At 42.7% G+C, this 12,885-nt stretch overlaps 3 protein-coding genes across 6 annotated transcripts; 2 read left to right on the top strand and 1 right to left on the bottom strand.

Moving 5' to 3' along the window:
- The first annotated feature begins 49 nt into the window (after positions 1–49).
- usp30 (ubiquitin specific peptidase 30) lies at positions 50–5,838 on the top strand. Of its 2 annotated transcripts, none has more exons than XM_077521490.1 (13): positions 50–208; positions 1,020–1,129; positions 1,215–1,388; positions 1,470–1,573; positions 1,686–1,784; positions 2,124–2,166; positions 2,241–2,335; positions 2,638–2,697; positions 2,769–2,855; positions 2,922–2,993; positions 3,110–3,332; positions 3,423–3,531; positions 4,791–5,838. In XM_077521490.1, exons 1-13 carry the CDS (start codon positions 138–140, stop codon positions 5,044–5,046), a joined length of 1,503 nt encoding a protein of 500 aa, XP_077377616.1. In that variant the 5' UTR covers positions 50–137; the 3' UTR covers positions 5,047–5,838. The 2 variants fall into 2 exon arrangements, with proteins under 2 accessions (XP_077377616.1, XP_077377617.1); XM_077521491.1 differs by lacking the exon at positions 50–208 and adding an exon at positions 266–476.
- Positions 5,839–5,916: 78 nt separating this feature from the next.
- Positions 5,917–8,304, bottom strand: alkbh2 (alkB homolog 2, alpha-ketoglutarate dependent dioxygenase). 2 transcript variants are annotated; one of them, XM_077522586.1, is made up of 5 exons: positions 7,557–8,304; positions 7,344–7,384; positions 6,975–7,244; positions 6,715–6,913; positions 5,917–6,645 (listed from the first exon to the last, which is right to left on the bottom strand). In XM_077522586.1, the coding sequence occupies exons 3-5, from the start codon at positions 7,216–7,218 to the stop codon at positions 6,348–6,350; spliced, it is 741 nt and encodes a 246-aa protein (XP_077378712.1). In that variant the 5' UTR covers positions 7,219–7,244; positions 7,344–7,384; positions 7,557–8,304; the 3' UTR covers positions 5,917–6,347. The 2 variants fall into 2 exon arrangements, with proteins under 2 accessions (XP_077378712.1, XP_077378714.1); XM_077522588.1 differs by lacking the exon at positions 7,344–7,384.
- On the top strand, positions 7,706–11,827 carry unga (uracil DNA glycosylase a). Of its 2 annotated transcripts, XM_077522584.1 has the most exons (7): positions 7,712–7,964; positions 8,271–8,567; positions 9,631–9,726; positions 10,908–11,005; positions 11,084–11,172; positions 11,243–11,421; positions 11,490–11,827. In XM_077522584.1, the coding sequence occupies exons 1-7, from the start codon at positions 7,866–7,868 to the stop codon at positions 11,628–11,630; spliced, it is 999 nt and encodes a 332-aa protein (XP_077378710.1). In that variant the 5' UTR covers positions 7,712–7,865; the 3' UTR covers positions 11,631–11,827. The 2 variants fall into 2 exon arrangements, with proteins under 2 accessions (XP_077378711.1, XP_077378710.1); XM_077522585.1 differs by lacking the exon at positions 9,631–9,726 and having other exon boundaries at positions 7,706–7,964.
- The last annotated feature ends 1,058 nt before the right edge of the window (positions 11,828–12,885 follow it).

Genomic DNA, 12,885 nt, shown 5'->3' with positions numbered 1-12,885 from the left:
CGTAATTATTATTATTATTATTATTATTATTATTATTATTATCATCATCATCATCCCAGTCAACACCTCGGTACACTTCCTTTGTGGTTCCCCTGAAACAATGCTGTTGGCGATAATAGTTCCGCAATAGCAACAGGATGTTGTGGTGCCGACCAGAGAGCTCGGACAAGCTTGTCAGAGAGTACCTGGGCACCGGACCAAGCGTCAGGTAAAGTATTTTCCTTGGCAAACACCACATTAAGCTCCTTATCATTAATGGTTCACCTGGTCAAAATAGAAGCGGGACACGACGCCGCCATGCGTCGCCGCTCATCCGGCAAACAAGACAGACAAACAAGCGGCCGGTTTAATGCCCGTGTTACTAATCCCGAGCGAAGAAACAAGTACGAATGCAAGATATTTGATGCGTTTTAATAATGCTAATTGTTTAATTATCCGGATAGCATATCATGGGAAGATAGAACTCGGTGTTGCTGGTAAGTTAGCACACATGCTAATGCTAGCATAAGTCTAAACATAAATGGCTTGCTTTTACCTGTAAATGCATGCTGGGTTTCTTTCAGTCTGTAGTTTGGTTGACGTAAGTTGCAACACGCTCGCCGAAGTTGGCGGTTTTCGATCTTATTCCGATCATAATTCAACGCTGGCGTAGTCCTGCCTGCAGCCAAACCTGCTTATTTTTTTCAGCAGGGTTGAACAAACGGTATGACGAAACGAATAACAGAGGTTGCATTCTGTATTGTCTCTGCTTGTTCATGAGGCAGGAGTGACTTTGACCTACTCTTACCTTATAAAGATTTAGAACATGTACCCCCAGCTTGACGGCTAAAGTGGCCCACAGAAGGACGTCATGAATACAATTTAACACAAACCACATAATGTAAGCTATACCAGTTAGTTTCGCAAAAGAAATACTCGTGTATCTATAAAACCAGAACGACTAAGCAAAAAACAAAATGCAATGCGATGCAATGAGATAATTTAACTACAGTATATTCATTATGTTTTGTCTTCTTTAGAAACAAGATGCTAAAAAACTGGGGTGTCATTGGTGGTGTTGCTGCTGCCATCGCAGCCGGTGTGTACGTTTTGTGGGGCCCGATCACGTTGCGCAAGAAAAGAAGGAGAGGTGAGAACTCGCATGATTCGCAATGCCAGATGATAAGATGGAGTTTTAACAATGAGGCCATGGTTTTATTTTTATTTTATTCCAGGTATGGTTCCTGGCCTTTTGAACTTGGGCAACACTTGCTTCCTGAACTCTTTGCTTCAGGGCCTGGCATCATGCCCGTCGTTCATCCGGTGGCTGGAGAGAGTTTCAGACTCAGCCGCAGTCCAGTCGTGCAAAGAAAACAAGTTGTCCACAACGCTTCTCCAGCTTCTCAAAGGTTGGGCAACAATGCGGGAGGCGTGAAAGCCAAGTCTGACTGCTCCAAATTGAGACTGAAGGGTTGTTTCTGTCTTGACAGCGCTGTCCAGTAATGAGCCTGGGGATGAAGATGTGCTGGATGCTGGCTGCTTGCTGGATGTTCTCAGACTATACCGGTGGCACATCAGTTCATTTGAAGAGCAGGTTGGTCTTTGGTGCTTGTTAGTGGAGTTTTTCTTTTTCTTTTTTTTTTTTTTCTCGCCCGCCCCTATTTCTGGAAACGGTCTGTTTTATTGTCATTGACCCTCCTTGTTAGGATGCTCACGAACTCTTTCACGTCCTAACATCATCGCTTGAGGAGGAGAGGGACCGCCAGCCAAAAGTCACCCACTTATTCGATATGCAGTCTCTTGAGGTAAGAAGCCATTTATTATTGTTATTATGTTGGAAGATTTTGAAACAAATTCCAATGCTGCTAGGATTTGTGGACAGATTTTTTATACAATTATAAAGCGATCTTTGTATCAAGTTGTTCACATCACATTCTAATGTGACTGGATTTTGCACATATGCATATAAAACACATGGGCATGTTACATTTTGATGGTAGGTTTTATATTCTGTTTGTATGCAATGGGAGAATGTATTGTTACACAAGTTAAGTGAGATACAAACTTGGTCGTGGATTGAATTATCATTATTATGACTTGGTAAGTCATATACATTTCAAATGGTGTATTTGTGCTTCCGTCAGAGCCTTCCCAATCAAGATGCGACAAGGACTTGCAGAAGTCGAGGTAAAAGAGGAAATTTGACGCAGTTTCAGAGTGGAAATATGATCAACAGGACTTTTCTCCCCCGCTTTTTGCAGCCCCTCTTCACCCGATTCCAAGCCCTTGGAAGTTCCAGCATCCTTTTCATGGCCGTTTAACGAGTAACATGTTGTGCAAGCGGTGTGAGCAACAAGTGAGTGTGCTTGTTTTACACGACACGACCAAGATTTCAGCTGGTTTTGATTATTAGTTAGCATGATTACATATAATAAGACCTAGCCTATTTCCTTTTAACTCTGGAGGGTTTGAACTACATTTTGTTGTTGTTGTTGTTCTGCAATTATTTTGACTTTTTGTTAAGACATATTTAGTTTGTATCCTTGCTGTTTTGATTCACAATGGTGGACTCCACAGCCCCAGAATGGGGGGAAAAAAAAAAAAAGTACAATCCTGATCTTCTTGTCCTCAAGCAGAATATTTTATTGGATCTTTCAGAGCCCAGTGCGGTATGATTCTTTTGAAAGCCTTTCATTATCCATCCCTTTACCTCAGTGGGTACGTAGAATCATCATTAAAACCTAACTAAATGTCAAATTTGCTTGAATGTGATGAGTATTTGTGTTTAGGGTCAACCGGTCTCTCTGGATCAGTGTCTACAGCATTTCATCTCCTCAGAAACTATCAAGGAAGTAGAGTGTGAAAATTGCACCAAGGTATTTCCAATATGATTTTCCTTGCACAATGCAAAGAACTACAGGGTTGATGTTTCCCTATTTTAGCTTCAACGAGTCAATGGACAGCTTCTGGAAAGTCAGAGGACAACATTTGTAAAGCAGCTTAAATTGGGAAAGGTAATCTGTTATTTTTGCATGTGCTTACTGTATGTCAATACTGAAGAACGACTATTCGGATTAGCCATCCATCCAATATGTTCCTTCCTTCCTTCCTTCCTTCCTTCCTCTGTCAGCTGCCTCAGTGCCTCTGCATCCATCTGCAAAGACTCACATGGTCCAGCGAAGGAACCCCAATTAAGCGACAAGAGCACGTTCAGTTTACGGAATATCTCGCAATGGACCGCTACAAACACAACGCCAACATGCGGACAAGTCGGCGCACCAAATGTGCCGGCAAGCATCAAAAGGCAGAAAGTTCAAGCGAGGATCTGGAAAAGCCTGCTGCTAATGGCACAGGTATGTTGATGATCATCATCAACATCATCCGGCCTGTTTCTATTGTCACGTGCATTCAGAGTTATTCGTTACTTGTCGTTTGTTTTGCAGATGCAGAGCATCACAACAACAACAAACCTTTTGCAAATGGAAACTGTTCGTCTGTCTGTTTACATTCTACTTGTGGAAGCACTCAGCTGGGCCTGACATATGACTACTGGTAAGCTTCCTTAACACGTGACTATTGACTACATCCGCATTAGAACTATAACGAGGGCATAGCCAGCGGGAACGAAATCCATTTGTTTGGATTTTGAAAGACGAGAATAAAAGTTGAACACAATCCTTTCTATAGTCAGGTTTCCATCCAATTATTTCAGCGAATTTACTGAAAACGCGCAAAACGGACCTGCGATTTATGGCCGTTTCCATCTGCTTTTCTTTTGCGAATATTGAGAAGGGACTCCGCCGCTGTCGGTGGCGGTATACACCGTAGAGAGTCATTTAAAAGAAGAAGAACAGGAAGCGACTGCACCGTGCGATGATGTCGTATTTATTTGAGTTTTTTTGAAGTGCACTCACTCACTCACTCACTCACACAAACATGGTCTCCCGGGTAGGGAAGCAAAGCCACGCCGCCTGCATCGAAGGCAAGCGACGCTAACCACTCCCCCACCCAAGGCCCCGATGACGAGTGAGTTTGCTTTTGCACCTCTTGAGAAACCGTAACGGTTCTTTACTGTTTTCCATCGAAAATTGCGCTGCTATTCACTTGTTTCATTAATTCCAGAAAGATTTCTGTTTCGTGGTCTCCACCCAAACAAACCTACTTTGTCGTTTATCATCCGCCACTGCTTTGTGACTACAAACGTACGTGTGACATAATAGCCGGTCAAAACGTGCGACGTCTTGTCAGCGTTTATTCCCAAAACGCGTTTCCATAGCCAAAATGTTCCTGTTTTCGATACGCTTCAAAATCCACACCCTCCAAGTGTAAAAACTTTATTTGCGAGTTTTTTTTTTTAATTTCTAGCATTTCCATTCACTTTTATTTGTGCATTTCTTGAAAATTTGACTAAAAACGGGTGGATGGAAACCCCACTTACGACGCTTCGATTTTCAAAAGAGTTTTCATCTTGCAAATGTCTCACGTTCAAACTCAGCAAACAGGTGAGCTGTGATTGGTCGTTACCTGAGCGGTGAGCAACTCTGATGTCATTTTCAATCGCTAGCAAGTGGCAAAATGGCTGCCCCCCTGAGATGGCTACAAATCTGTGAATTTTTTCTGCTTAATTCATATTCCACAAACACAATAAGAATCAGAATGCTGCACTTATTGAGAAAATTTGAGAAAATTTGTGGGTTGACATCTCCTTTAAGGTCTGGACTTTGGCTTGCATTTCTCAATCCATCTGGAAGCTTGAGCAATCTCCAATCTTTCAGCTAATGTCAACACAATGTTTATCTCCTTCCTGCCAGCTCCACCGAGCACCTTTTCCAACTCACGGCTGTGCTGGTTCACCACGGTGACATGCACTCAGGACATTTTGTAACATACCGACGCAGCCCCTCCCCGCCTTGCGCTTCCTCCTCGCCGTACGTCTCCCAGTGGCTGTGGGTGTCGGACGACTCGGTCCGGAAAGCCAGCCTGCACAAGGTGCTGGCCTCCAACGCGTACATGCTCTTCTATGAGAGAGTCCAGAAGCGGAGCGCCCCGTTGCATCCGCAGGAGTAGCGTGAAGTGAATTCATTGTGCTGCCTTTAAAGTCACATCAAGTCACAAATGGATGCGCCCATTGCAGCATAGTTGATGGACTTGACAAGAACGCATCATTTCAAGTGTCCATTTCTCGTGTGTACGGATCATAGCGAGAACTTTCGGTCATGTGATGAGACTCCCAATTCCAAAGGCAAGGGACATAAAATGGATCTGGTTGCAAAGGAAAACAAAGTGGCAAATGTGAGAGTGGATTCCTGGCTCATGTATGATGCCGCATTTAATCTTGATGTTTTCAGAACTCAATTGTACTGTTTTTCAATGCTCAGAATCATCGATCAGTAGTTGATGATTATGCATAAATGACACTGATGATCATTTAATAATGAATGTAGACATCTTATGGAAATGATGCAGTTATTTGGATCTATCTGTTCTAAATGACAGAATTACCATTTGCATACTGTAGCTGCACATTTGACGTTAACGTGCCATGATGTCTCTGAGATTTTAAATATGAAGCCGTATGCGCGTGGCAACTGTTTTACTCGGAAGATCATTTGATGTCTTGAGGATCTGTAACTGATATGTTCAGACGCTGGCTTTTCTGCAAGTTGTTTTTTTTTTTCACTGCCATTTTCCTCCTTCCAATTCAGCTGAGAAGTAAGGATGTGGAGCAGAGTGCCCGTTGTCAATATTTGCACTTTTGTACAGTTTATTCATGTGAAATGTTTGTGTGCGATCTCTAAAGGCGACTGTTTTTATGGAATTAAAAATAATAAATGGTACCCAATTTATAGCAAGCAAGAAGGCTCCAGATTATGATTCCGGTACATGTTGGTAAAAACCCACATTGTCATTGAAATAACTTAAAACTGACAAAAGAAGTTAAAAGTGACTAAATTTCAAAATGACAATCAGGCATGCCTTTATTTTTGTGGTGAACCCAGAAGACAGTACATTCTTAATTTATGTGTTTTTTTTTGCTAAACCTTTGACCCAATCACTGCAAACAAAGATTTCTGTAACTCAGTGAGACTATTTATTATTTTTACTCACTGACAACAGACAACACCACTTTATCAAGATATACGTCATCCTTTTGTACAAGATCTCGTGTGAAACTCCCTATAAAGTACTGTAATTGTTTTCAGTATTTTTTTTCTTCTTTTTACAAGGTCAGGGATTTCTGAAGTGAAATGTCAAAACGTTTGGGCTCAGCCGTGAGTTTCCTTGATATCAACAATTCTGTCTGTGTCTCCACAAGTGACATTGCTCAATCCAGACAGGAGAAGTGAAGGATGTGCTCATGGTGTTGATTATTTTCGGGTGGACCGAATGCGTCGAAACGTGAGGTTAATGCGAGGCAGGAGGACTTTCTTTCGAACGGGAAGGCTGTGATACCAGAAGGTGTTGGTGGGCGAGTTGATGAGGAGCAGCAGCAGCTTGACAGGCTCGACGTGCCGGTGTCGGCCGCTCCGTTTCCCTCGAGCGTCCCTGTGGCGGAAAACCAAATCTCGCGCGGCGCCGAGCGAGACTGAGGCTATGGGGGAGAGTGGGCGGAGCTCCCGCTCGTCATCTCGGTGCTCACCAATGTGATCCTGCCCATCTTTGTACCTGAGAAGAAAACATCAGTCGCTTGAGTAGCAAATCAATTGCGGACAGAAATGTGTTCACATTTCCTACCTGTTGATCAGGACAAAATTGAATGCATGTCCTGTTATTTTGGTGACTGAATCCCGAATATATTCCAGGGTGGGAGTCCATGGGCAGGCTAAACGTGCCACTCCAGAATAAGTATAAATGAATCCCGTGTCCCCATATGTTGCCTGTTTCCTCGGTATATTGTGCACTTTTCCAAACACTTGCACCTTTGCTTCTTCACCTGCAAGATAAAGCCAATGTCACTCCACCACTCGTCTACCTCCTGTCAAAAAGAGCTTTACCTGTTGAGTAGACCACCTCCTCCTCCAGTTTTTGGAAAAGGTGGTCAGCTTCCTGCTTGGTGAAGAGCAAAGCATAGTCGCAGTCCAAACCTTCGGACTCGATTTTTTGCCAGGGAACAGGATTGGAGAAGTCCTCTTCCTCAACATCCACCGCATTTTCCTTCCCTTCGACGCCATTTGCTTGAACTTTCTTCCATGGGCTAATTTGGGCGTTGTCGCCGCACGGTCGCGTAAACTTCTCCATGGCACTTATTTGAAGATTTACAACATCTGTAGGCACGTTTGACAATGTGTGCAATTAAAAACAAGACTCGTCTTGGGTTGCTTGACGATTTCAGATCACAGATTAATGACACATTCATGACATACATGAGACGACTTTTAGAGCTGTCACTCATCTGCATTATTTTCTAAAAAGAAGACAAAAGGTTATTGGTGTTGCACTTGGCTAAAAACCAAACATTTTGGCTGTTAATATTTAATGTAAAATATCAATCAATCTGTTCCTGTTTTGACATTTTGTTCCCATACCAAAATACCGTTAGGCTAAAGTGAAGTCGTTTTTAGCGTTCCAACGGTTACCTTGAGGACAATCGATGAAAACAAGATTGAGATCCCCTGCCTCAACGCAAGCTGACGTGCATATTGTAAAAAGAGCCCAAACCAAAAGAGCAGCGTGAAAAGAACATGATCCTGGTTAGTTACAAAAACACCAGCGGGTCTTGAACGCCTCACAGCTCAGCTCATTATCATAACGCTGTTTCGTCACTTCAATGTTGGCGCGAAATTGGTTTTTTTTTTTTCCCCTTCCTTCCAGAAGGTTCTGCTCCAAGTGCCACCACGTTGCTTTGCTTCCACTGCTGATGTTCTTCGAGCCACCGAAGCAAGAACATGCTTAGGCAGAAAACTATCAATTCATTTTTCTCGCCGGTCTCCAAAAAGAAGTCTTGCACAGGTTTTCATGAAGCGGAGCAGGATGCTAACGACTCGGTGAGCCTTGTTTTGCTAGTCATTTTTTTGGAGCACGCTTAACGAGCCTTTTTATTTTATTTTTTGAACGCAATGCATAGATTTCTTTGCAACTAACTGGCTCCAGCGACGCGTGTTTGAACGAGCTGCAGTTTCCTTCAAGCAGGAGCAACAACAAGCCACATTCAAGAGCGCCACTCGATTTTGCATTGTTAATTAGGGAAAGCGAACATGTTTGCGTTGCGCACAGTGCGCAGTCGACTGGTTTGTCAGGCCGTTTCCTTCCCTGTTTACGGCTCACCTGCTTTGTGTGTTGCACAAATGCAGAGGAAACGGAAGTCTTCGGAGGTTGAGCCCGAGCCCCCCGGCCCCGGCCCCAACCCCGGCCCCGGCCCCAGCCCCGGCCCCGGCCCCGGCCCCGGCCCCGGCCCCGGCCCCGGCCCCGGCCCCGGCCCCGGCCCCGGCCCCCGGTCGGGTCCTCTTTCGCAGGAGCAACTGGACATGATCGAGCGTAAAAAGAAGGCGGCGTTGGAGAAGCTCTCTTCCGGGCAGACTCCTTCCGGCTTTGGGGAGAGCTGGCGAAAGGCGCTGGCTGCTGAGTTTGGGAAACCTTATTTCAAACAGGTGAGTGGGCCACCAATCTGACGAGAAAACTTGTGGCTGGGCACCAGCGTGCAGAAAAGAATGTTGTTGTTTTTTATGTGCTTTCCTAAACACCCTCAAATGCATCATGGAGATGAATAAATAAATACACCTTTAAAACAGTGGTCTCAAACACTCCAAGATATTTTGTATGATGTCAAAATGTTTGGGGTTTGCTTCAGCTAAGCCTGAAATGTTTGAAACCCAGCAGCACACGTGATTCAGCCTACACGTTTGAGCACATACTGTCCACATGTCATTGAGTGATGGCTGCCATGAAGCAGGATGTGTTTTCAGTGCATTCGACGTCTGTTTTCCCACAATTTCTGAGCCCCATTTTACATGCTTTCAATAAGACATTTGAAATAATAGTCAAATCCGGTTTGGTCCTCTGGTGTGTGCTTTTATATTGATTTCCATTTATAATCCAATAACTTACATGATTTCATCAAATGCTGAATTTATGCATTTCCTGTTCAAATACTGTAAACGTGTGAAATGGGAAGTTTTGGAGCAAAAAGTTGAGCTTTGCAAAACTAACTGGGTTGAGAAACTTGACGAGGTTTAAGTGCCCGTTTCTGTTTCTCCAATCTAACATTTCAGGAACTTTTTAATATGCACTCAATTTTTCTACATTTAAGATAATGTATTGAATATTTGCGTGTTGCAGTACAACGTGTGAGCTGATTCACAGTTACACGACTTAGCTTGGCTTCGAGATTCCATGGAACTCCAAAACTGCTCATGAAAACTGATTCAGGAAATTGTCTTTGATTTAATGTGGTTGTTTTTATCTTAATTCATTTGCTTAAAAACATACCTTAATGCCGTCTATCATCTCTCTATTACACTCATGACCTATTTGACTGATCCTGACTCCCATATCACGAAATGGACTCGTCACTCGTCTATCTTGTTGTACATTCTTGATCTGGGAAGACAAAACCAAGTTGAAGGGATGCTCGGGCCACAAAATGTTCAGAATGCGAGAGCGGATAAGGCATCACTCTTGCAGTCTCACGACGCACCCCTTTCACCCCCACAGTTGATGCGGTTTGTTAACCAAGAGAGGAAAGTTCACACTGTGTACCCCCCCGCTGACCAAGTCTTCACCTGGACGCAGATGTGTCAAGTCCAAGATGTGAGTCCGATTGCTGCACCTGTCCAAACCTTCCAACTCGTCACACATCATCTTCATGATCATAATAATCATGACGACCTTTCCATTTCTGAATAGCAACAAGTGTTAAGTTAACCGTTGTAAACATGAAACCAACAAAACTCTATCAGATTTTCTTTGAACGCACCATGTTGAGGCTAAGTCCATTTGAAGTAAGTTTTACAAAATAAAAGGGCAAAGAAAGAGAAGATTCTCAGAAAAAAAAAAAGTATCCATTTGAGCCGCCACCACTTCAATACTGCGCACTTAAATTGAATCCAAATTTACGTTAATAGAGGCTAAACTGATCATGTCGATGCAAACTTTGACCTTTATTTGTTCATGTGTGGCTTTTGTATAATAGCGGAAGGAAGCAACGCTCATGTTGATCACACGGTGGTCAAAGCAGAAGCGGACGTTCATTTTGCCGTTGACAGCAAAGCCAATTTCAACACGAAAGAAATAAAATAGTCAGCCTCAGCTTATTTCTCCAAGTGAAATATTTCATAACTTTTATTGAAGTTTATTTTTTTAACATTATTATAATGGCACACCAGCAAATCAAGATGTCACCCAAATTATGAATACTAGACTAATGATGTGTAATTTACTTAAAAATGTACTTTAATATAATAAGGGTGAAATCCGAGCTTGTTTAATCAAACCAAAAGCTAATTTACTCACAGGAAATCCTGACTTTAATTTTCAGACAAAAAAATGAAAATCGGGCAATTTCACAAGATGACCCGAATGATTTCTGATGGAAAATTTGTGCCGTGTCACCCAAGATGGGAATCGCTGATTTAGAGGATATGCACCGTAAAAAAAAAGAAAAAAAAAGAATAGTGAACGCAGAAAATTCAATTTTGAATTACTACTGCCACCTGTGGCCGAAAAATGAAACTGCACCCAACTAACTCTTCTTCACGTACACAATGCACACAAAGTTCCATCAGCAGACAGAGGGTGGGAAATGGGAAGCCAAATCCAGTCTGAGAACTTTTGGCCGGAGTTCCCATTGGAAACGGCTAAAGTGGCAAATTGTTCCAAAGAGCAGCTTTAATAAAGAAAGGACTGTTAATTACGGAACTGGAGGACAAACCTGTTGAGTTAGTTTGTCCTGATGTCACCTCACTCGACTTCCCTTTGTTGTCTCCCTGCAGGTTAAAGTGGTGATCCTGGGTCAGGATCCGTATCACGGTCCAAACCAAGCCCACGGATTGTGTTTCAGTGTCAAAAGACCAGTGCCGCCCCCTCCCAGGTCGTCGTCCCTTGTTGTCTTTTGTTTTGTTTTGTTTTGTTTAGTGTTTTTGAAATCATGTTTTCCATCCATTCTCAGTTTGGAGAACATGTACAAAGAACTGATGAAGGACATTGAAGGCTTCCAGCATCCTCAGCATGGAGATCTAAGTGGCTGGGCAAAACAAGGTTGGTTTTGAGGCAAAACTCTCTTCACCAGGCGCACAACGTGGCAATTGGGTCACCTGCTCCCCGACAGGCGTGTTGCTGCTCAATGCCGTGTTGACGGTGCGAGCGCACCAGGCCAACTCGCACAAAGAGCAGGGCTGGGAGACGTTCACCGACGCGGTGGTGACGTGGCTCAGCGGCAACCGGGAAGGACTCGTATTCATTCTTTGGGGGGCCTACGCTCACAAGAAGGGAGCCGCAATCAACAGGGTGAGTCCTGCCGCGCTTGCGAGGCCAACGGAAAGGAAATGACCACATTGCTGGCGTTGCATTGGTAGAAGCGGCACCACATCCTGCAGGCGGTGCATCCGTCTCCCCTGTCGGCTCATCGGGGATTCTTTGGCTGCAAGCATTTCTCAAAGGCCAACGAGCTGCTGCACAAAGCGGGAAAGTCGCCGGTTGACTGGAAAGCACTTTAAATCGCTTTTCTCGTGACTGCAGACGCCTTCATAAGATGTTCAGTCATCTGTAGAAAATATTCTTCTCACGAGGTTACACTTTGTGCCAAGTTACTTTATCGTCTTTTGTTGTGATGCACGTTGGGTTTTGACTTTTACTGTTGCATATACATTTTTTTATTACAGTTTTAAAACATTAAAAATGTTACTACCTCGAACGTTTGAAGACTTATCTGTCTGACTTGTGACATTAGAAAGTGGTGATGTGATGTTTACTCATGAAAAGAACTTTATTGCATTGATGACTCGTCTGCACGTTTACCCGGATTGCAATGAATGTTAAATCAATGTTAAGTTAGTGTTAATTGATTCGGATGAAGATTCGTGGTCAAGCAAAGGCAGATTAAAGAAAGAAAGAAAGAAAGAAAGAAATTTGACTTGACTGCAACATTATTCTAACATTTCATTCATGTATGCATCATGGGATGAAACGAAATGATCGGATTCTATTCAGGTTAACTCCAAATTTGTTGTGTATATAGACGGACGTCATCTACCTAAAAATATGACACTTTTGTATGTGAATTGGAAAGTATTCTAAAAGTAGGGGTGTCAAAATGGGCGCGTTAATTTAATGTGCACTTTTTTTTTCTTTCTTTTTTTCGCGTGCAATTAATGACCACCCTTACTTGGAAAGTTCCAACACAGCAGACGCGTCCATGTCAAAATTGAGCAGGAATACATTTCAGAATAATGCAAATATTTGTGGATACTGCGGTCAAGTTGTATTTCACAGTTTTAAAAATGTGCAGAATGTTCAAGATTACATAAGCGGTCAAGAAAATGGATGGATGCTTGTTAAAGATTAGATATCTTTTAATATGAAAAAATAATGCACTGAGCTGTCACCTGTCTTACAAATGCAATTATGCCATCTAGTGGCAGAAAAATGATATCACGTTTTTTTACAGTACAGCACATATTTGAACAATTTTATGAATTATTGTGAAATGACGGAGTCACTGACTAAGATGCAGCCAAATTTACATCTCACATTTTTTCATCTTTATGTTTAGAGTATGAAGAAAAGCATATTGTACATTTATAACAGATCTCAAATTTGTGATTAATCATGAGTTAACGATTGAAGTCCTGATTACGAAACACTGTAAACACTCCTAATTAAAACGTTTCTCAGTGATGCATTCAATGTAAAAAGGATTTTTGCTCAGGCTCTTGCATTGCTCAAATATTGTGCAGCTTAGCTATCATGTTG

Source organism: Festucalex cinctus, chromosome 5 (assembly GCF_051991245.1).
Source record: "Festucalex cinctus isolate MCC-2025b chromosome 5, RoL_Fcin_1.0, whole genome shotgun sequence".
In the NCBI taxonomy this organism is placed as follows: Eukaryota; Metazoa; Chordata; class Actinopteri; order Syngnathiformes; family Syngnathidae; genus Festucalex; species Festucalex cinctus.
Note: the sequence above shows the minus strand (reverse complement) of the source record. Positions and strands in the feature narration are given on the sequence as shown.